General features: G+C 51.3%; 1 protein-coding gene across 2 annotated transcripts in view; it reads right to left on the bottom strand.

The window, feature by feature from the left end:
- Positions 1 to 1,850: 1,850 nt before the first annotated feature.
- PTGIS (prostaglandin I2 synthase) overlaps positions 1,851 to 23,653 on the bottom strand; it is a gene marked incomplete at both ends in the record, with an annotated part of 41,318 nt that continues 19,515 nt past the window's right edge. For both annotated transcript variants that reach the window (XM_084246442.1, XM_084246443.1), the window contains 4 exons: positions 1,851 to 1,992; positions 4,555 to 4,706; positions 5,803 to 5,984; positions 6,968 to 7,136. In XM_084246442.1, coding sequence (XP_084102568.1) covers positions 1,851 to 1,992; positions 4,555 to 4,706; positions 5,803 to 5,984; positions 6,968 to 7,136 — 645 coding nt within the window. The remainder of the gene's footprint in view (positions 1,993 to 4,554; positions 4,707 to 5,802; positions 5,985 to 6,967; positions 7,137 to 23,653) is intronic.

The raw sequence follows: 23,653 nt of genomic DNA, 5'->3' as shown, positions 1-23,653 counted from the left end.
AAGCAGGCAGCAGCGGGGGTCACCCAGGCGTGAAGATGGGTTTCCCTGGGGATATCCCGCCTCCTGCCAATCACAGTCTGTCTGGGAATCCTGGGGGTGCCTGGAGGCTGAGGCCCAGGGAAGCCCCTAAGCCCTCCTGCTGCTCTGAGAAGAGACTAGTCCCTGGAACATTCAGAGATCTTCTCTCTTCTCCCTCCAGCCTAAGCTACAAGGACCTAGCGATGTGTGTGCCTGCGTCTCATGAGATCACCCACCCATGGGTGCCTCTAGCTCTGTCAGCTCTCCGAAGCCAAACAGAACTGCCTCTCCACTCCCAGCCCCTGAGCCCAAGCACTGCGGTTTTAGCATGCGGCCAGTTCTACCATCTCGGCAGCTGTGCCAACCTCGGGCAAGTTGCTTTACCCCTCTGGGCCCATTTCTTCTCTACAGTGAGGACACAGTCATCCTCTCTTTACAGAGATGCTGTGAGAAGTAGAAATACTACGTCCGCTGTGCCTGTCACGGCCTGTAGTGGGTCCTCCATTGATGGGCTCTAACATCAAAACCAGCGCTTCCCGTCACAATAAAGGTTTCAACGCAGTTTCTCTCTGAGCTGGTTTCTTTTTCTAAAGCGAGATGCCAAGGCATGTTTTCACCATTAGTCTGCGTGTTCAAAGGTGGTGCACCCGGAAAGGGACAGACCACCGGTCTGAGGACCCATCAGCAGGGTCCCCCCACCTTCCACAATAGCACATCTAAGAGTTACAACTGAGGCTCTCAAAGTCAAATGGCTTCAGGGCCCAGAGGGTACTGTGCATAGGGGAGCAGCCCAGCGGAGGCCCAGGGGTCGGGGCACGTGTCCACGGAATGGAGGCAGCGCTTCTCAGCTCTCGCCAATGGCTGCCCCTGGCACTAGGTTTTGCAAGTGCTCAAGAGAAGCTGGACATTTTGAACTAACTCTCTTAAAGAGGATATAACAACTAATTTTTTTAAGTGTATGCCGACAAAAGCAGGGCTGCAGGCTGGATCGTGCCCGCAGCTGGAGCTTCTGAGCTAGAAAACAGGAAACCAACGCCTCCTCCTTCCTTCGCTTGACCAGTGCAAGCCGTCCTGGTGCTTCCTAACATGACCGGTCCCGTCAGGCTGGTCTCTGCTTAAGTCTCAGCCCTGGGGAAATCCACTCTCTGGTGCGCCTAACTCTGGAACAGAGAACTCTCCCGCTCCCAGCCCAGCGTCGGGAGGAAGCTGGTGTCTGCACGGCAGATGCACCAGCCCCGGGAAATCCCACCTGCATTTTCTCAAGCATCAATGAGAATGAGGCTGAGGGAGGTGCCCGCGAAAGGGGCATCCAGAAGGCCAGATGAGATGGGGCGTCTTTGCTTAATAATTCGGAAGCAGAGCTTATTTCAAGGGACATGCTGCCAGGTGGGATGGGCCTTTCTGGGGTACAGCATCTGCGCCAGCTGGTTCTGGCCTGGAGCCCACCATGAAGGACTTGGAAGGAGCCTCTCCGGAGCTGGGGCACAGGAGCGAGGGCTCTTATCCTGCCATGTCTGCCTAGATTTTGTGGGTTTCATAAGGTGAGAAGACTGAGGTGAGCTGGAAGCAGAAGGAGCCTCACTTTGGGCATAAATCCTTGCGGTGGCCAGTCCACAGAGCGTCTGGTGTCTTTTCTTTGTTCACTTTCTCTTCACCCCCCTACCCCTCTCCCCCCCACAGCCTCCTGACTCAGCCTTGCAGGAAAAAAAGCAGAGAAGCAGTGAGGCCGGCACCAAGGGTGTTAAAGCTCTGCCCCCAGGCCAAATGCGGACACTGAGCCTAGAGCTGCGGGCGTCAGGCTGGCTGGAGTGGGCCTGGCCTTCCCATCGGCCTTAGCGAAGGCGGTAGCGGATGGTCACGTCATGTTCCGGCTGCATCAGCCCGAAGCCGTACCTGCTGAGGTCAAACTCAGGGACCTCCGCATCTGGGTGGGTCAGCTCCAGGTCCAAGTGCGTCAGCACCAGCAACACAAATCTACAGAAGGCAGAAGAAGAGGGGGTGTGGGGGGCTGATCCAGAATTGGTCAGGAAGCTCATGGCTTCCTCCTGATCCTGATTCCGATACTCACTCTGGGGAGGGTGGGCCAAGGAGAGAGCAGGACACAGGAGTCCACAGCTCCCCAGAGGTCCAAGTTGTCCCCACATGTGCTAGACCCCCAACATGCTAGCCTCCTGTGGGTAGACCCCCACTGGTTCTGGCTGGCAGTGCCAATTGTACACCAAAGCATTCCAGAGCAGCCTGCCAGCTCTTTCTTCTGCCCCTTAGCTATGCGGGCCTCACGTGGAGCTGGGGAAGTGGGGAGATGGAAAGTGGGAGACGGAGACAGCATGACTGTTGAGTTTCTGCATGAGGGGGAGGAGCTCCCCAAACCCACAGGCGAGTAAACCTCTGATATTCCAAGGCGCTGAGACTTGGGGGTGGTTTGTTACAGCAGCATAGCCTGGCCTCTCCTGATTAGACGGACGCCCCCCCTCCAAACTCGGGGCACCCTTGCATCTGTCGCTGTCAAGGCTGCTGCTAACTCGCAGGTGTCTTTGTGGGATGAAAACAGGCACCTTCCCTGGAGACATTTTCCTGGTGTCTGTGGGGAAACTGTCAGAATAGACTGACCTTGCAAGAAAAGCTGTCTTCACTGCCATCTTCTGGAAAAACTGCTAACAAGCATCTACTGTGTGCATGATGTAATCGCTCTGTGTCCCACCGCCACCCCCCGCAGAGACCCAGCAGCACTGAGCACCCGGCAGGGCTCTTGAGTCTGAGGACAGAGTGAAGCCGTGCCCTGGACACTGAGCTGGGTGTAGAGCTGGGCTCTGCTCTTTCAGGGTGCGTGCATCTCGGTTTCCCCATCTGCTCAAAGGGGCAGGATGGGTGCCTGCCAGCTCTGAAGCTGGAGGGTGCTGGAGGGTGAGCTTATATGGGAGGGGGGCTCTGCACATGCCTGGATTTGGTCCTGGCATCTCCATTTACCGGGGGCATGACCATGGCAAAAGACTTGACCTCTTTCGAGTCAGTATTAGGGGGACCCTCTACCCAGCAGTCATCATGGTCATTAAGTGAGATGAAAGTGACAAAAAATTAGCTGATTTATTGCAGCACTAGGTGCCCGACACATGCAAGCACCCATTTCTCTTTTCCTCTGTCCCCAGGTGTTGTGAGGTAGGCGCCAGGGTCAGGGCCCCCTCATGCTTGTTTTGGACACTGAGTGGGGTCCAGCGTGACTGATATTATCAGGGTCTGGAGAAGCTGAGCAAAAGTTCGCGTTTGCTTCTGTGTAATTTCACCTACAAAAACACAGGAGAACGCGAACCCCCGGGCCTGGCTGAACTGAGCTGTGCAGGGACCCACAAAACACACAAATACACCTTCATCTCTGCCCAAGGGACCTCAGCACCAGGGGATGGTGGGAGGGGGGTGAGCCACCTGCCCATGAGGTGTCAGGCTCCAGGTAGCCCTCCCTACACCCGCCTCAGTGGCAGCCACACCCCTTCCGGCACCACTTACACAGCAAACACCATCCAGGTCGTTGTCAAAGCAAAGCCCCGTATTTACTGTAGTACGTTGGTCTTTCTTACATGTTTTACGTTCGTAAGCCTGTGCTAGCATTTTTTTCCTAGTTATCTTTTTTTATGTGTCACAGGTATCTGTGAGGTCTAGTCCTATTTCCCCTGAAACCTCTGCAGTTTTAAAAAAAAAAAGTACTTGGGGTGATTTCACCCAGCAAGGTGATTTTTAGAACATACAAGGAGCATGAGAGAGAGCTGGCTGTGTGATGGTCCCCGTTTCACCACCGTGAAAACTGAAGCCACGAGGTTAGTGGAATGTGCACGTTACTGTTTGCGTGTAAATTAATAACAAACAATGTTTACTAAATGCCTACAATGTACTAGGTTGTGGGTTAAGTACTAAGAAAGAGCCAATTCATTTGTCCTGACACCCCTGCAAGGCAATGATAATTGGCACCCCCATTTTACAGTTGCTGAAGTAGAGGAGGTCACCCATCTTTTGATTATGCAGGGGCTGCACAGAAGGACAGAGCAAATGTCATAACCCCTGCCTGTCCATCTGATCCTGGGTCCAAGATCTTGGGGTCCAGGGAAGAAAACTTATGGGGTGTTCCATCCCACCGATGTTAAAATAGCCAAGGTGGGGACACTGATGGTCAGCCATGCCTGCCGTGGGGCTTGGTACATGCACAGGAGCTGCAGACAGAGAGCTGAGCGCTGCAGGGGCTGTCAGTGTTTGGCATTCTGGGTGTTTAGGATTTGGGCACCAGGAATGGAGAGAAAAACCTGTTGCCAGATTTGATCATTTCAAAAGAAATCAGAATCTGGCTTTTCGTGTGAGCACTTCTGATTTTTAAAAGATAGCATCCATTTAAAACAACACAAATCATAGATTTGTGGGCAAACTGCCCATGGGCGCACCCTGTGAGTTTGGAGACAGGCCTGAACCTTTCTCCTGCCTGAGCCCCTCCAGCTCCTGGGAGGGCTGTGCCAACCAGATGGCTGGGGGGCCTTGTCCCCCCAACACACTCACTGTTTGATGCTGCTGATGGCATAGCCCCGGCCCAGGCACTGGTTGTGGCCTGCACCCCAAGGCAAGCTGTAATTCTTCAGTCTCTTCCCGTCCTTGTAAAAGTCTTTCTTCTCTGATCCATCGGGGTTCAGGAATCGGTTGTATTTAAATACCTGAAACGGGAATAGGGCCCATTTCTGACTTCCTGCCTCCCCAGACATGCGCGCACCAAGAAACATGTTCGTTCATCACCGTCTGGCTTATAAGAGGGAAACTGGAGCCAAGGGGAGGGTCAGCAGCTGGGGAATGGGCTAGAAAACGGTGACCACTATCTAGAAAAGGCTGAGGCTGGTCTGTGAGTGCCGACACGGGGAGAGCTTTTCAGATTGGTACTGAGCGAGAAAAAGCCAGCGTTGGACTAGCATGCATTGCTTGATCCCAGAGATACACCCACCCACCTACTGCGTGTGTGTGAATGTGTCCAGGTGGGTCTGTAAAAGCAAGAGAATGACTTAAAGGCTGGACTCCAAACCAATAGCAAGGAGTTTTGTGGGACTGGAGAGGAAGGGAAACGGAGAAAAAAATTTACTTTTAAATAGAGATGTGTATGTTATCGCGTAGGTCTATTTTACTTTTATCATTTAAAATCAAAGAAATTAAAATTATTTTTTAAAAAAGAGAATGCCAACTTCCTTGGTTTACACTGTAGAGTGTTAAGGTGAGGATGCATTTTAGCACAGGGTTTGGCACAAAGTAGGTGCTGAAAGGTGGGTGGAAAATAAGGTAAATGGACTAATAAACAGACGGAAAGAGGGACTGATGGATGAATGGCTAGATGGGCAGAGAGGTGCATGGATGGATGGTTGGGTGGCTGGGTGGGTGGGTGGGTGGATGGGTGTGTGCATATAGCACAGGGCCTGACACACAGTACGCACCCAAATCTGTTAGAAATTGTGAACATTTGTCCTATCTCAAAGTTCAGGGAGAAGGAAAAGTATCGAGAAGTTGACATGATAGCATTCTGCAAAAAGGAAAATTGCTCAGCTATCACTTACGAAGCACTCAGGGCGTGCCAGGCACTCACAAGGGACACCTGCCTTATTGGGATCTCATTTAATCTTCCTAATGATCCTGGAGTAGCATTATTATGAGGCTCGTTTCACAGGGGAGGAAGCAGGCAGGGAGGTGAAGTGATCTGGTGACGCAGCAGAGAGCAGAGCTGGGCTCCCCTTCAGACCAGGCTGGTCCCGGGGGCTGGCATGCATTTACCTCTGGGTCCGTATAGATTTCCGGGTCCTTCTGGGGACTCAGGAAGGGAAAGAGGAGGAGGCGGTCTCCCTGTCGCAGGGTGAACTCCCGCCCGTCAGCCATGGGCATGGCCAGGTCCACCACGACCTCTCGGGTGATGAAGGGCGCGGCCGTGAGCCTGAGGGTCTCGCTCAGCACGCTGTCTGCACGGGACGGGCACAGGCAGGGTCGGCCGCTGTCCCCCCACCTACTCGAGTGCCACCCCGTCCTTATTTTACAGGGAGGGTGGGAGGCTCAGCAGGGTTACACCACCTGCCCACATGGCAAGAGTGGCTGAGAAAGGCCAGAGAATGAGGATGAGGTGGTCACTTCCAGCTCTCAGAGACCTCGGACACAAGGGTTTGGGTGTGGTCCAGAAGTTATGAGGGGAGGTGGGAGTCAGGAAGATGTCCGAGCCAGCCATCCACAGCAGTTGTTTCTGCCTTTCCAGCATACACGCCCCTTCTGGAAACAGTTCCTGACTTCGCTCTGAACACCCCCCACCCCACTCTGAGGGGGTGGGCTGTTGATTTTACCCCCAGCTCCTAGAATTGGATAGTGATGGCAAGTGAGAGCACCTCCACCTTCTGAAGCCCGTAATTGGTTCAAAATGGGCATATGACCCAAAGAGTCATATGAGACTTTGGATAGGAAAATCAGGGCTGTGGGTCAGATGCTGCAGAAGTGCACCTCACTGGGCAGAGAGCTCGGCTGCTGCAGGTGTTGGCAGCCATCATGCCAGCCAGAGTCTAGAGCCAACCTGGCGAAATAGGGCCGAAAGATAGTGACAGGCTGGAGTCCTGATGCCATTGTTAAAGCACCTCGATCCAGCTGTGCCTGAAGCCACACAGCTTCTGAACCTTTGGAAGTATGAGTTCCATCCCCAAATAAAGTCACTTTTCTGCTCCAGCCAGTTTTAAGTTCAGTTTTCTGCCATTTGTAACCAAAATGTCCCACTGAGACCTTAAATCATGGGCAGCTGAGACAGGGGCCTGGAGATAGATGTTGGGGCTGAGAGAGGAGGCTCAAGGAGACCCTGGGCCAGAAGGCACTGTTGGACTCTGGATGATGGGCACCCATGTTGGGAGGGCTTAGGGGGTCCATGATGACAGAGTCGGCGGGCTCTCTCATGGGGCTGGCAGCTTACCAAGCACGGGCATGCTGTCCAAGACCTTCTGCGGGAGGGCACTCATCTGCGAGGCAGGCTGCTCCTGCTGCAACAGGAAATGCTCCACCTCTCCACGGACAGCAGCCAGGGCCTCAGGAGTCTTGAGCAGGAAGAGCAGGAGCCAGAAGGCAGCAGGGCCCATGTTCCCCTGCCATGAGAAGCAGGCCCGTTATCACATCAACAAGGCAAACCTGGGGCGTGAGCCACGGACACAGTCCCGGTGAAGGCACTGGGCCAGGAGGTTCCCACCCCAGCCAACATCCAGGCATCATCCAAGTCTAGCTGCAGCCTCAGGATGCAGACAAATCTGCTTTGTGGCTTTGGCCCAATGCCCACTTCCAGGCCTCTCCAGGCATCCCTGACCTTGAGCAAAATCGCTGATCTGAGATCATCCAGGTCATCTTCAGAGCTAATCAGTGGAAAAGCATCATGGTAGGAACAAAGGATGACAATTAGGATTATCGACTGTATCCTGCCCCCAATCCTTTACTCTTCTCTGCTACCACATCCTTGCCAAGTGGCTTTGTGCTTCCTCCCATTAGGGAGGCTCAGCATATTTCCCCACACCCTTGAATTTGGGCTCAGCCACTGACTTGCGTAGGCCAATTGAGAGAGGTGAAATGGACAGGCCAGCGGTTCTAAATCTAGGCCATCAGGGACTGTGTGTGTGTGTGTGTGTGTGTGTTATTCCTTGTCTGGCTAACCTACCTGTACCTAGAGGAGGCTAGGAAACACATGGAGCAGAGTTGAGGGGTCCAGCTGAGCCCAGTCTCCCCAGCTGACTTCCAGTGGACCCATAGAGGTGTGAGTTAAGTTCTTGACAGTGTATGCCACTGAGTTTCTGTAGTTACTACATAGCAATAGGCAAACTGGCACAACATATGAATATCTGCCTTCAGATATATACACATTCTGCATGTATAAAGCAAAGCAGCAGTAATCAAAGATGGCAGTGATTTCTTGAACAAAAATAACTTAAAACTCTCAAAAGTGAAATTATTTTATTTTTTCCAAAAGTGAAATTATAAAGAAAATAGATGGAATTTCTTCCTCTGAGACGTCTGCCTTGGCAGAGCATTTTAATAGTCAGGCATGTGGCTAAAATGCATATGGAGTACCCTTAACTGAGCTCCAGACATGCGTGGAAAGCCCATAAGCCTTGGTGTAGGGGAAGATTTTTGTCTATCACGAGTGACTATCCAATCGCAATGTGGAATATTAGTCATCCAATGTTTACCCAGTCGTTCTATCACTGACGTAATTACACACAGACAAAAGGGCATTTGCACAAGGATATTTGTCAAAGTGCTGACGTAACAGCCGAAGACGGGAAGCTACCTCCACAGCTATTGAGATCAATGAGAGAAATAACGATCCATCGTCATTTATAAGATGATGATACAGGGAGTTGTTAAAAATAAGCCGTCTCTGGGCTTCCTGTTGGGGATGGTACCCAAGAGGCACTGACGCATGCAGATGGCAAGAGGCACAGCGGGGGTCGGGGTACAACCATTGCGTTTGTGCTTAGAGGGATTTTCATGAAAAATCACAGATCCCATCTCTAGAAGGAGACAGAAGAAGCAGCAATGGAGGCTGCCTCTGGGCAGAAGCTGGGAGCACAGAGGGTGGGACAGGGGCTTTCTCTGCATCTGTCCTTTTTTTTTTTTTAAGATTTATTTATTTATACATACAAAAGCTGGGGTACAGGCCAGAGGTGTGAGGGGTGAGAGGATTCACCAGAGACATAGCGGGGAGCAGAACAGGCAGACTGACTGAAATACACTGCTGAGGGGAGCAGCAGGCAAGTCAGGAGAGGTCTGCTGCACCATGTGGGTAGCTCCCTGGCCTGCTAGGGGATCGAACTCATGCTGCAGTGGCTACGGACAGCCTCATAGGTTGTGTCTTAACCCCTTGCGCCACCAGGGAGGCCCCTGCCTCTGTCCTTTTTTTAAAAGGAATTTTTTTATATGGATGCACTATTGTAACATGAAACAAAGTAAATGATTTTTACGACGATCTCCAATGGTGTGGGGAAATGCCGAACACAACATTAAGTAAAATAAAGATTTAGATTTTAAAATCAGCATGATTTTCATCACAGATTAAAAAAAAAAAAGGTAAAAGAGGGTAAAAAAGCACCATTGCATGAAGGATGGTGAGGCGGTTTCTGACTTTTTCTTTAGCTTCTGTGAATTCAAGGCTAAGGAGGTACCACATTCCCTTGTGCCAGCCGCCCATCAAGCAGGCCCCAGTATGGCACTTTTTACTGACGAAAAGGAAAACGAAGCATTTGCTAGTCCCGACCCACTGCCCAGCACCTGTGCCCGGGACCCCGGGCAGCCTAGGAGGTAGCCCACAGATTCCTGGATGGGACAGGACAGAGTGGGTTCAACTCCCAGCTCCCCACTTTCTGTGACTGTGAACAAGTCAATCCCCCCACTGGGTCTCAGAATCTCCCTCTTGGTCAAATGGGGCAGCTATTAGGACCCACTGAGACCCCAAGCCAGTGAACCTCACATGTTGGGCTCAGAGATGGGCTCCCTCTCCCACCAGCTCGCCCAGTTTTGAGAACAGGTGAATGCCTCAGACTGCAATTTCCCCGGCACCTCCAGCCTGGTGGATGTAAGCAAGGTCACCTGCTGTTCATCACTTAAATAGCCAGGGGGATGGAGGCCATAAATAATTCAGCTTTGGGTTAACTCAGTGCCAGGGCCATTTTATCTTGCCGGATGGTTAGAGGGGGGTGACCGCTCATTAATTACAAAGCAGGAGGCCACTCACTTCTCTCTGCTTTCAGGAAAAGCCGTGGCAAGTTAGGGAGGGCACAAAGGCCGCCCTGGCCCATTTGCAGAGATATGTGTGTGTGTATGTGTGCACCACCCAGTGACCATAGAAACCCTGAACTCCCTATCCTGGGGTGAACTTCCTCAAGTGGGAATTTGACTCAGTTAACCCAGGAGGCTGTTTCAATGGAACCTCATTCCCTTCACAGAAGCCAAAGGCCATGACAGAGCAGTGCCTGTCCAGCCTACCTTTTCCGCGCGTGGAGGTACTGGCGTCCAGGAGGCACGCTACGTGCCAGACTCGCATGCGCCATCCTGTGGTATCTTCCCCGCAGGTGGGCGACACCTGCAGCCCGGCCTGGCCCTCTCCCACCCCCTCACCTTTGGATAACAGCACCCGATTCTGCTTTTGAGAACTACCTCCACTTCACTCCAAGTCCATGAGAGTCTTCTGGGGCTGACCCACCCCCTCCAGATCTCCATGAGACCCTCCGGCCCCTCAGCCATGATGGGCTCCAGGGACACGTGGCATGTGTGCTAGAATTTGCAGGACAGGAGGCTCCCCACCTTGCACTGACAAATTGTCAGGCTCCCCTGGTGGGCCCCACTACCGCCTGGGGAAGCACATCTGGGGCTGGAGCCATCAGAGAAGAAAAAAGAGCTGAGGGATTAGTTATATTTCTTTTCATTTTTTACAATTAAAAAAAGTGTTTAAGGGAATTAAAAAAATACCTGAAGAAGACAAATAGCACCTCAGTGAGGGAAATCTGAATAAAGTATGGCCTTTTAATTCATAGCAATTACCCATGCTAAGTTATTGCTTTTGATAAACCTGCAGCTGTTAAGCAAGAAGTGAACACTAGGAAAAGCCGGAGGATGGGGCTTGGGGAGAGGCCCAGGGCTCAGCCCTTTCCATTCACCCTCCCCGTGGTGCCCAGGTCAGCGGGTTCATGGCCATCTCCACGCTGGCAACTCTCAATCCTCTGTCTCCAGCCGGAACTTAACCCCCAACACCAGACTCTTCTTTGCTCCAGGATCCCGCCCCAGTCTCCACCTTAAAGTCACATGTCCAGCTCAAAATCAAACTCCTGATTTTCTCCCCCAAAACTTCCTCCTTCCACCGCCTTCTCTGTCTGTTTACAGCAACTTCATCCTTCCCGTTGCTCGGGACCAAACCTGGAGTCATCTTTGATGAAGCATCTCCCAATATCCCACCCAACAGCAACTCCAGCTGCTCTGCTGGAAGTAGGCCCCGAATGCCCTCCGTGTGTTCCCTCCCCGGCCCAGCACCAGCCTCTCTTGCCTGGATATTTCAGTGGCCTCTCGCCTGGCCTCCCTGCCTCCACTTCCACCACTGCAGTCCCTTCTCAGCTGTGCCCTCCCAAGCAGAGGGAGGACTGTGTTGTTCTCTGCCCAGAGCCCTCAAAGGGCTCTCAAAGGCCCATCTCAGAGCAAAAGCCAAAGTCTTCCCCAGCCTGCAGGGCCCTGTGTGGTCTGGCACCTGTTGCCTTCCTGCCTTCACTCTCAGCCCCACCTCAGGGCCTTTGCACTTGCTGCCACCCTGCGGGGCCACCCTCATCCCATCTATTTACAGATCCACTCAATCGCTTCCTTCCAGTTTCTGCTCAATGTCACCTTCCTGGTGAGGCCTTCCTTGGCCAGCCTGCATAAAGTAGCCCTTCCCCATGGCCCTCTGCCATTCCCTCCCTGCTTTAGTAATTCGCCATAGGACTTACTACTTCTAATATATTTGATGTGCTGTCACGCATCACTTGATGGCAGGGACGCCTTTGGAGGAACGCATGGCTAGGCGCCTACATCGCTGTGTCCATCACAGAGTGTAATGCACAAACCTGGCCGGTCCAGCCCCCTGCACACCTAGCTGGTAAGGTGCAGCCCAGTGGGGCCACCGCCTTCTGTGCAGCCTGCTGTTGCCCACACTGCGTTAAGCGATGCGTGATTGTGATTATTTATTTACTGATTGTCTTCTGCTGCCACAGTGTCAGCTCTATAAGGCTTGCTCACTGCTCTGTCCCCAGCTCCAGGGTGGAGCCTGGCACTGGGGCCTCACTCCATCTTCACTGAGGGCGCTGTTGAGTCAGGGTAGCCTGCCAAGCATGGTTAGGGATTTCGCCTGTCCTACTTCTTTCATCCCCACAACGGCATCCTGAGTAAACCGAGGCATGGGCAAATTAAAACTAAAGGACTAACTTGCCAGGAAGTGGCAAATTCAGGACTCAGATCCAGGCCACAGAGCCTGTGCTGAAACGACTGGTCACCCAGGTGTTGGCCCTGCTCTCTGGACTCAGGCTCCGAAGGGCCGCCCCACCTGCCCGAACTCTGGACACTGCCAATGACTTGACCTCAGAGATGCCACCCCAGCTCCCGCCCCTCCCACCCCCAAAGCTGTTCCTTGGATATTTTGCCACTTGAGCCCCCAGGCCAGTGTCCAGATCAGCTGACAGGTCACTTCCACAAGGGATTTGGGGACAGTTTGGAGCTCCAAGTTTCTGCCCATAAATATGTTATTAGGCACTAATGGGGCCCCAACTGCTAATTAAACCCAGCCCCCACCCCATACCAGCCTCTGCCTGCAAGGGCAGTTAATGGATCTGAGAGAAAACTAAAAATAAGTTCAAGTCGATGGGAGAGGAATTACCCAGAAATGTCGGCCTGTGCAACTGTCATGACTCAGGTGAGGCCAAGAGAAGGAGGAGGCCCCCGGGCAGGAACCAGGCCTGGAGACAAGCCTCCTCACACCTGCTTTCTCTCCCCCAAACACTGATCCACTACCAAGGGAAGGTGAGGCCTTCCCTCTGTTTCCAGAATCGATCTATTCCATGGCTTCCACCGGACACACTACCACTGTCTCCCGACTGGTGACCATGCTTCTGCCCTTGCCCCTCAGGTCCTGTCCCTCCTCTCCTTGGAATCCTCACAGGACTCCCGCTTCACCAGAGAAAGACCCCAAGTCCTTACTGCTGGACCCACAAGTGATCTCGGCCCTTAGTCTTACTTCCTCTCCTGCTCTGGTATCCTGCTCCTTGCTGATACCAACCTCAGGGCCTTTGCACTTGCTGTTTCCTCTGCATGGAATATTGAATGCCTCACATCTTCCCCAAGTCCACAAAACTAGCTTCTTCTTGTCCTTCAGGCCTCAAACATCTCCTCCACAGGGAGGCCCGAACCATCCTGGCTAGCATAGACCCCAGAATCTTTCTCTGCACCACCCTGTTTTAGACCCTGCATATCCCCATCGAAAATGACCTTGTATTTGTTTCCTTGACTTCTGCTCCACCCCCCGCCCCCACCCTGACTGAAACATAAGCAACAGGTTCTTTGCAACAAAGCAACATAGGCAGCAGTGAAGCAGAGTCTTGATGTAATTTTCAAGCAATGCTTCAAAATAACTGGTCTGCACATTTTAATGTCAGGATCTCTAAAGGCACAGAATCAGTTCCATATTAGAGAAAACTAAAAAGGCGGAGGGACTAAAGGCACCGTCGATCCTGGATTGGATGCTGGACCAAGCTGAACCATAAAGGACGTTACTGGGACAACAGGCAAAACGGGAATAAGGGCGGCACATCAGATAATGCTCCTGCATCTGGGGTAATTGTCCTGAATCTGATGGTTGCATTGTGGTCACCTAAGAGAAAATTCTTGCTCCTAGGAGAGGCCTGCCGGAGTAATTAGGGGTAAAGAGTCATGATGTCTGCAGCTAATTTCACATGGGTCAATAAAATAATACAGTAGGAGAGAGGGAGACAGAGCAAGCAAATGTGGCAAAAGGTTAAAATTTGAGCAATCAAGGTGAAGTGTACATATGAGTTCATTCAACCATTCCTGCATTTTTCTAGGTTGACATTTTTCCAAATTTAAAAAAGAATATTGCAGGAGTGATCCTGGACGTATGCTGTTGATAGCTGAAAACGCCTGGACTGGGCCCTGGAAGCACTTGCCAGTGCACACCCATGCACACACATGGACTCCTGCACACACTCGTGCATGCACACTCATGAGCCTGTGCGTGCCAACAACACACTCAGATGCACACCTCCCATCCCCACACCCACACTTGCAGATGCCGCCAGCCCGCTGCGCCCACCTGCGTGGCCCAGAGCTGTAGCACCAGCGCCCGAGCCTGCATCTCCTCCGACGCGCCCATCTCCTCCAGGTGCAGCAGGTAGCTGTCCAGCCAGCTGCTCCTGTGCGCCCGGGTGGCCAGCCTGGCCGGGGCCAGCAGCTTCCACAGGCGACCCTTGGCCCTGCACACATGGTCCTTATCTCCTGCAGGGACAGAGCACAGAGGTGGGGGTTACAGGTCCATCCCCAGCCCTGACCTCCCATGAGGCCGAGAATGCTGAGTGTCACGGCAGAGGGGTGGGAGCTCTGATGGGAAAGAAGCAACTGGGACAGGCCCCACCACCAGGTGACTCCAGCAAGAGCCATTTGTATGCTGGCTCCCTTGTGACCTCTCACCCCCAGGAGAAGGAGCAGGGCCTTGTCTGGTTTAGTCCCAGGGCCTGACTCACAGCAGGTGCTCAGCTAATACGTGTGGAATGTACGGTGTTGCTTTGCGGCAGGAGCGAGCATAGGAAACAGCCAGTGGACTCAACATGGCTTCACTCAGGAGACCCCAGAAGCAGCAGGGGACATCAGGAGGGTCTGGGGTCTCCAAGACCTCCAGGGAAGCAAGGAAAGTCCATGAGGGAGGAGCATCAGTAAGAGTTTGTGAGAATTCGAGCAAAAGTGGGGCGGCCCCTGCCTAGCCCCCACAGATACATCCTTCAGCCCGCTGAGAAGGCAGCCAGCCTGGCCAGGGAGCTGAGGCTTTCGGAAGCTGGAAATCCAGCTGTTCATGGGGCATCTTTGACTTTGTCAAGGTTAGCACGTTAGTAAATGTTTATCACTGCAGAGGTAACAAAAGCATCTCTGCAGGTCAACGGTGCTTAAGGTCACTGGGTCTCAATCCCCAGGAAATAGACAATGTCGTCTGTCCTCAGGGCAGACAGCAGGAGGTGGGCCTGTCTTTACGGCCAGCGGGCCTGAGGGGCCCACAGGCCCTGACTTCAGGGAAGGTATGCGTGTGCTGATGTCCTGTGGTGCTAACGCTCAGGACGATGCAGTGTTGATATAGATAGATATTCACAAATACAAGATTTGCTTTTTCCAGAATCACTTTGGGAAAGCGGGAGTTCCTTTGGATTATTAATTCAAAGTACCAGAAACTGCCGCATTGATTTTTTGAACCACAAAGCCGTGTTTGCAAAGGATCCAGCGGTTCTTACACCGCCACACAGTCCAGTGTATCTGACAGCATGAACAATGCAGGCTCAGCTTCTTTGTCTTAAGAATATTAGGGACAGTTCCAAATAATATGCTTTTCTTCAACCTCCTAATAGTTTTTTGGGTGACATGCTTCTCAGTTTAAAGTGATGAGCCCCTGAAAAACATTATTTTCCTGTTGCTCAATTTTTCAGGCACTGGACAATCCTCCTGGAATGCCCAGGTCCCACCTGAGATCTTGTCAGACCTCTCGGGAGGCCCTGCCTGCAGAGATCATAAGCAGGTGAGTGTGGGTACAGGAAGTGTGGAAGCCACTGCAGTGAGGTGATGTCTGGATGCATCCAGGAGCCATGTGAGGAGACAGCTAAAATGGGAGGTGGAACGTGGATTCTGAAATGACTGGCATTCTCTGAGGCCTGACAGCACAATTGACCATCATTGTAAACACGACTTTTAAGGAAGACTTTAAAAAGCAATGCAATATGAAAAAATAGTCAGAATGGGAGAAAGTATTTGCAAATCATATATCTGATAAGTGTCCAGTAGCTTGAATATATAAAGAATGCCTAGAACTCAACAACAAAACAACCCAATTAAAAAAAAATGTTCAAAGAACTTGAACAGATACTTCTCCAAAAGAGATATACAAATGACCAATAAATACAAAGCATCGTTAATCACCAGAGAAATGCAAGTCAGATTCACAATAAGATATAACTTCATACCCATTAGGATGGCTAGTATAAAAAAGTGAAATAACACATTTTAAGAAAAAACAACACATCCAATGTTCAGCACCTTTTTGGTAAGAGGATTTTATCCCCATAGCAGTATGCTGCATTCTGTTTTACAGCTGCACACTTTTCCTTTCTATGAACACATAATTCATTTCATCAATCCCTCCTGGCGGACATTTAGGTGGCTTCTAGCATTTGCTACTTCAAGCTATGTGGCAAGGAAATATCTTTGTGTATCTGTAGATATGTGCAAGCATTTCTATAGGATAAATTCCTAGAGGTGGAAGTACAGGGTTAAAATGCATTTTATATTTTCATAGGTTCTGCCAATGTTTTCTTCCAAAGAGGCTACAAGGCTTCACCCACCCCTCAACAAAATCGTAAGTCTCTTTGCCCCCCAGACTCTGGTTCCAAGATGAGAAACCTTTCCTAACACCGCCACCTGCTGCCCACACTGGGAAATGCTGCCTTCCTACACCCAGCCATGGCTGCTCCCTGAGTGTCCCTGAGTCGGGGCTCTGCATCTACCCAGACTCCCCTGGAGGAAAGGCTAACAGGGAAACCACTGTCTCCTGGAGAAGCAGTCGTAGCTGTGATGTTTCAGGTGCTCCAGGCACAGGATCTTGCAATCAGATAGACCAAGTTTCCATTTTGCTGATTCTGCCACCTACCACGTGGTCTATGACAAACCTGTCGGAGCCTCAAAATGAGCCTGCAAAATGAGCACAGTAATACCAACTTTCCAGCACTGATGGCAGGACTCAATGACTGGATGAACTGCCTCTAAAAAGACATTAGGAGACACGAGTAGGCAACTCACAAAGAGAAAAAGCAAATGGCTGAAACAACAACAAAAACGTTTCCTCACAGCTGTCAGGGAAATGCCCATAAACCAGAGGCCCTTTTTTGCCCATCATACTGGCAAGGATTTAAAGGCTGATAACTGCATGTTGACAATGTTGTGGGAAAATGCAAATTAAAACAAATTACCCCGCCTCTGCCCATCAGATTGGCAAACAAGTGGAAAGACTGATAACATCTGGCAGGGAAGGAGCAGATGCTGCCTTGGGGAGGCAGAGGAACTCCTCCGTGGTTGGACAAGATGCAGCAGCACACAATAAAAATTTTAATGGTTATGCCCTTTGATCTGACAAACCCACTTCTAGGAAACTGTCAAAGAAAAATAAAATCAGCAGATGGTAAAAGTCATACAAGAGCAAGGAAATACTATACTAGCCACACACTCAAAAGAAAACAATTATACAAATCTATTGGCGAGGAGGGCTAAAGACAGACAGGGAAGGGCAAGAGAGTCATCTGAATTTGTTAGTTTTCTACCCTTCCACTTTGCTAGATTCTCTCCTGTGTGAATTACTTTTTTCATTGATTTTCTAGGATTTTCCAAGTATAGTATCAGATCCTCTACAGATAGGAATATTTATGTTTTCCTTACCCATTATTATACCAGCTTCAACTTTCTCTTATTTAATTGCATTGGCTAATGCCTCTAGAAAATATATGTTCTGACAGGAGAGAAAGTACAGCTATGCGAGGTTTAAAAAACACAACATGCAAAAAGGAAATAAAATCCTTTTTTCATAACTATACACAGACATGCTCCTGATGTACATACTCATCTCTGCAGAGTATCCCTGTAAGATGCTTGACGGGACATGTGTCATGGTGTTAGCACTGGTTTCCATAGGAAACTGTAATAATTGTAAGCAGGAATGTTTCTTAATTTAAACAATCAAATGCATTTAAGTTTTGTTTTAACATATAAATAAAGGAAAAGAAATGAAGAGCTATTGTGAGCATGTTAAGAGACAACTCTTAACCTGGTAGCTGGCACATAGAAAGTGCTCAACTAACAAGCTCTTCTCATATTTCCTCTTTAGTCCTAATGGTCACCTCTAAGAAGATCAGACTGTTCTCCCAGTTTACAGATGAGGGCACTAAGGCACAGAGAGAATACAGAGCACAGGCCTGAAAACTAAGAGATGTGAGAGCATGGGTGGACCACAGACGCAGGTAAGAATGTGCATGACAGGCCCAAACTGGGGAATGGAGAAATTGTATTATAGAGCCATGCATCGTTTAATGATGGGGACATGTTCTGAGAAAGACATTGTCAGGCAATTTCATCTTGAGACCATCATAAAAGGGAAACCCACAAACCCAGAAGGTACAGTGCATTGCACACCAAGGCTGTGTCCATCGTGGGCTGAAAAGTCTATGCAATGTATGACTGTATTCCCCCGATGAAATATTATACAGCAATGAAAAACAACAAACTTTGATACACACAGCAATCTGGATGAATCTCACAATTATGAAGTTGAGTGAAAGAAACCAGACACAAAAGGGCACACACTGTATGATTCTATTTATACGATGTTTGAGAACAAGTAAAATGAATCTAAGGTCAAAATAACCCATTCAGTGGCCACCTCTGGAGGGTGGATATTAGCTTGGAAGGGGCATGAAATACCTCTGCTTAAAAGCACACATTTAGGACCTGTGTGCTTCTATGTATGTAAATTATACCTCAGTCATAAAAGAAATACCAATCCTTAAAAATAGAAAATAATAGTTAGAGAAGTACACTACTCTGTGTGTGTGTGTGTGTGTGTCTTTAGAGAAGGCTCTGGCAGGATATAGTCCAATCTAGTAATAAGGGTGACCTCTGCGAGGAGTGTGGTGAGGTGGGGGTGGAGGAAAAGTAAAGAATTCTTATTGTTTCTTCTGAAATATTCTACAGTGCTCGAATTTCTTACAACCAACTTTAACTACTGGTAAACAATTTAAAAAATTAAAATCTTAAAACACAAAATTGAACACACACGTCCCCAGACCCCACTCCAGCTCTTATGACTCAAAATCTCCACCGGAGCCCTCGTCTCAGCACAAGCTCGGCCGCCCACTGCTTGCCTGGCCTCAGAGTCGGGTCTTACTGGCCCAGGGCCGTGCAGTGTCCTTCCTCTAGGGCCTGTGCCCTTCACTTGAACTTGGATTCCTTCCCCGTCCCCTCCGCCCCCACCCCCAGCACCCACCAGTGCCCCAGGGTGCTCACCCACAGACAGGGAGCCACGCGCCAGCTTGGGGAGCAGCAGGTCGAGCTGGCGGAAGGTGTGGAAGACGTCGGCCGAGTGCACGCGGTCCTGGGCCTGGCTCTGGGGGGTGCGTGGCAGGGCCTCGACTCCGTACAGGGTCAGGTAGCCAGCTCTGGGGGCAGCAAACAGCAGGTCAGGGTCCCCCTCGGACACTTAGGCAAAACTCCTCGTGGCAACTGGCTTTGCTTTTCCTATTCCGTGCCCCAGTCTCTTCCGAGCTGGGGAGTCCAGGCCCTTGTGGGGTGGACACGTGAGCACGGGAGACAGACAACACAAGAGACACCAGGGCACGAGCATGACATCGGCTGGTGCCCGGAGGTACAAGAAACAGGAAGTGGAGCCCAGGAGGGGTAAGAGGGGATGCTGACTGTGAAGTGGGAACCAGAGGGATGGAGGCCAGCATAGGGAGATCAAAGGGAGGGAATCCAAGGCAGAGGAAGGGCAAGTGCTGACATGTGCAGCGAGGAAGGCCATGGAGTGATGAAGAACAGCAAGGAGGCTGTGATGCCGAGCAGAGTGGGGTGGGGGTGGAGGGGCAGTGGGAGAGGTGGGAGGCAGGAGGAGCAGTCAGGGCAGGCTCCCTGGAGGAGGCAGCACCTGAGCAGAGGCCTGCTGGATGAGGTCTGGCAGCAGGCATAGCTAGAGTTGAGGGAGCAACCAGGGCTTGAACAGAGAGCTGCCTGAGATCACCTGCCCAGTGCTGGAGCTGGCATGTGAGGCAACAGGACAGAGCAGATTTGGAGTTGGCAGGGCACACAGGGCAGGACAGGGCAGGACAAGGGGTGCAATGGTGAGAAGGTTGACCTGAGGGGCCCTGAGGATCTGAGCAGGAGCGGGACAGGGCCTGCAGGGCCAGGAGGAAGGATGAGACACAGGAGCCAGTGTGTACCCTTGCTGAGACACACCCACACGACTCTCACATTGACATGCACACGCAGGAATGGTCCCGAGAGAATGTTTTTACCACCAGCCACTTTTGAATGTTCCAGGGGCCCAGCCCCACTGGCCTCAGTCCTGAAGGGAAAACCACAGGTTTTCACTTTTTCCATGTTGGGGGAGGGACGGGGCCTGTGCAGAGAGAGGCCACTGACACCCTGATCCGTCCCTGCTGAGCAAATCTTAGACCCTGACTCTCCCAGGAGAGGAATTTCCCAAGGAGAGGGTGGAGGCAGGAATGAGGGAGCGTGGAGGCCGAAAGAGGCCTGTCCCGTCCCCATACTGCCCAGCATCCCTCAGCGCAAAGGCAGAGTAGAGCTGCAGTGAAGGTCGGGTTTTATCTGGTCAGTAGAGTTTTCCTAAAGACATGCTGAACCTACCTACCAACTTCTGGGGAATGTATACAAAACCTGGATGACCCCCTACATCTTGAAAAAACCGGGAATTGGGCCACCCAAGCCTCGCAGGCCCACCTACTGAGCCGGGCCAGAAGCTGCCCCACGGAGACGGGCGTGAGCTGGCCTGGCTACCCAGTGCCCGCCGGGCCCTGAGGTCTGTGTGACGTGGTCAACATTTGTCATCCTACTTGCACTGTTTCTTTTCCCGCACACATATTTCTACCAAAAATAGGCAATGAAAAACAAGCCAAAAATAAACCCAAAGCCAAGAAGCTCACGAGGTTTTACAGCGGACCTGAAGGCCCTTCCTGTGCCACCTCCACATCAAAGTTACACGCAGCCAGCTGGAGACAGACACGTGTGAGCACACACAGGCCCTGTAGGTGGCGCCAGGGGCCATAAAGACAAACACAACTGGCCTAGGACCAGGCAGGGAGAGAAGGCTCCGCATTAAATGGGTGCCAGGAAAGGCCTCTCTGAGGAGGTGACCCTGGAGACGAGACTAGAATAATATGAAGGGGGAGTTGTGCAGATATGTAAGGAACATCATTCTTGGGCAAGGGAACTGAAGCTGCAAAGGCCTCGAGGTGGGAATGTACCTGGCCTGGTAGGGGGGCAGCGAGGAGGCTCCAGTGTGATGAGAGGGGAGAGAGTGAGGGGCATAGTGGACGGGGATGCGGGCAGAGGGGTTCTTCTGGGCACTACTAGTGTCTAACCCAGGCCCAGAGTGCTGGGGTCCCCTCAGGAGAGTGGGGGCTGCATGGGCTCACCTGAGCAGGAAGCTGTAGGAGAAATCCAGGAGACCCATCTCTTGCCAGCCACTGCCCGCCTCTGTGGTGTCACCCAGCAGGACAGTGCAGAGGTTGGTATACATGGCTTCCGTCAGCGCCTGGAGGTCTCTGTGGAGGAGAGTCCTGGGCAGGGAACAAAGGCTGAGTGAGAAAGCAGCTTCCAAAGGGAGATGTGCCCACTCAGGGCGCCTCCTTTGGAAGACTGGCTTAGGTAAGGTGACCTTATTAAATGGTTAGCAGTGGTTACCATTTGCTAGGTTGCGCACAATCATCTTCCAACAGCTCTTTCAACACCCATTTCAGTGGTGGAGAAACGCAGGGACAGAGAGGAAAGTGACCTGCCAGTAAGTGATACGGTTGGGACTGACACCTTGACCTGTTCGACTCCAGAGCCTGAACTCCTAACCATGGCAGAAGCATGTGAGCTTGAATAAGGACCACAGACTCCTGCATGAGGGACGACGAAGAGGTCAACCCTTTCTCCCTGAGACCCAGAGTTAGGGAGGCCTGTTTGGAGAGTTAAAGTGTCCCCTGGCCAAGCACTGCTAGCCAGTAGCTGGACATGAGGAACAGGGAATCTGCTGTGGCCTGTCTCACCCTGGGTGCTTAGGGATCTGGGGAGAGAACCAGTTGTGGGAGAGTGTGTGGCTGAAGCATGGCGCCTCCAAATAGTCAGCCTTGAGTCATGACTAAGCTCTAATCAGAAGTCAAGAAAGGTAGGCTCTCACAGCCAAGGTTAAGGCCCCGCTGCTGGGGGGGAGGGGAGCCCCTCCGCAACCTGCACAGGGTCCTAGGCTGGAAAGGGTCCGCCACAGCAAGCTGACAGGGTCCATGGAGCGGTGCAGCGTTGTTCAACAGCGACACCGTGTGGCAGCAACAGAGCTGGTGTTCTGCTCAGACTTCCGGTTCCGCCTCCACCTGTCTAGATCCCTTTAGATTGAGTAAGCCTTAGGGTTCCTGGACAATTCCAAGGGAGAACCTCTAGAGGGATTCCATGAGCTTCTAAGTAATAGGAGCTTTCGGATGCTCAAGTTGGGTAAAAACAGACATGACGCATGAGAAATAATGGGTGTGCTAAATGTGTTCACGTGTCCTCCCATTGATCTAAGTGCTCCTTGTAATTCAGAGCCTGCATTGCTCCCCAGCTGTTACCTGGGTTCTCTGAACTCTGAGCCCCAGTGTCCTCACCTGTAAAGTGAGTGTCCTCACCTGCATCGCTCCGCAGGACAAGTCACCTGGGTTCTCTGAGCTCTGAGCCCCAGTGTCCTCACCTGTAAAGTGGCGCTATGAGCTACTTGTCCTCCAGTATGGTGAAGACTAACGAGAGCATCCTGATGCCGGCAGAGTACAGACTCAGATCACCCCACCCACCTCCTGTCGATTCACAGATGAGGGAACAGAGGCTTAGAGAGGGGAAGTGATTTGTCCAAAGTCACAAAGCTAGGATATGATGGAGCTAGGATTTGAGTGAGTGTCTGGCTGTCTGAAAGCCTGGTCTTTCCTACTAAAATCAGAGCTGCCCCTCAAAAGCCACGAGCTCTTCTTCCTCCCAGTTCTTTTTGGATTGTTTGTGTTTCACTTTGTTTTCTTTAAACAAAATGTCTTTACTGGACACTGGCTGTGGAGACCAGCACGGCCTCCTGGGGCTTGGGCTACGCAGGTAGAAGCCTGGCCCACCCCCAGGTGTCATCTTCAGCTACTCACGGTTTCATCTTGGCCTTCTCATCACTAGGGTTGTAATGTGGAAGCTGCACGTCGAAGATCCGCTCCATGAGGAAGACGGCGTAGGCGTGGAAGTCCAGCTTGGTGCGTGGCTCCCACACCACGGCGTCATAGGAATGTGGGTCCAGGAGGACAGTGACATACCTGCCCCCCACCAGCACCTGTGTGAAGTTGCAGGGATGGAGTCAGGGGTACTGTGATGAATGGCTCTTGGGGTTCCTGGGCTTCCTCTGCGCCAGGTGCCAGCCCCCCCAGGCATCTAAAGGACAATGTTCTCGCATCTACCCTCACAACCACCTGTGAGGTAGGAGCACCGTCTGTCCACACACAGCTGAAAAGTGAGGCTTCAAAAAGGCATATAATGTGTCCAAGTCACATAGCTGAGAAGAGGCAGAGCTAGGACAGGAATTCAGGGTTTTCTTGAACTACCAAACTCTTTGGCACTTACCATTGCTCTCCGAATGATTTAAATATCTCGGCAGTCAGGAACCTGCCCACACAAGACAGCAGGTGGATGCTGGGTGTGTCTGTGATATTGTGATTCACAGGAAATATATACTTAGTCATTCAGAAGATCAAAATATATTTCTTATATATATATTTGGTTTTCATCCAGGGTCCTGGTTCACATCTTCCCAAAACCTTGGGATTTCATAAGTGTTATAAGTGATAATGGTGTCTATTCTTAGACTAATGATAGTAAACTTTGGAAAACACTAAGGGTTGGGGGTTAGATACCTGGGACACCAACTTGAATAAAGGGCTGGAACTTCCAGCCCCACTTTGCTGACCTGAGTATAGAAGGGGTAGATGACTGAATGTTGGGTGGATCGTGACGGATGGATGGAAAAGTAGATCTATAAATGGAAGGATGGGATCAGTGGAAATTGAATATA

This window comes from Talpa europaea (assembly GCF_964194135.1).
Source record: "Talpa europaea genome assembly, chromosome: 11".
NCBI lineage: Eukaryota > Metazoa > Chordata > Mammalia > Eulipotyphla > Talpidae > Talpa > Talpa europaea.
This window is presented reverse-complemented; position numbering and strand designations above follow the sequence as displayed.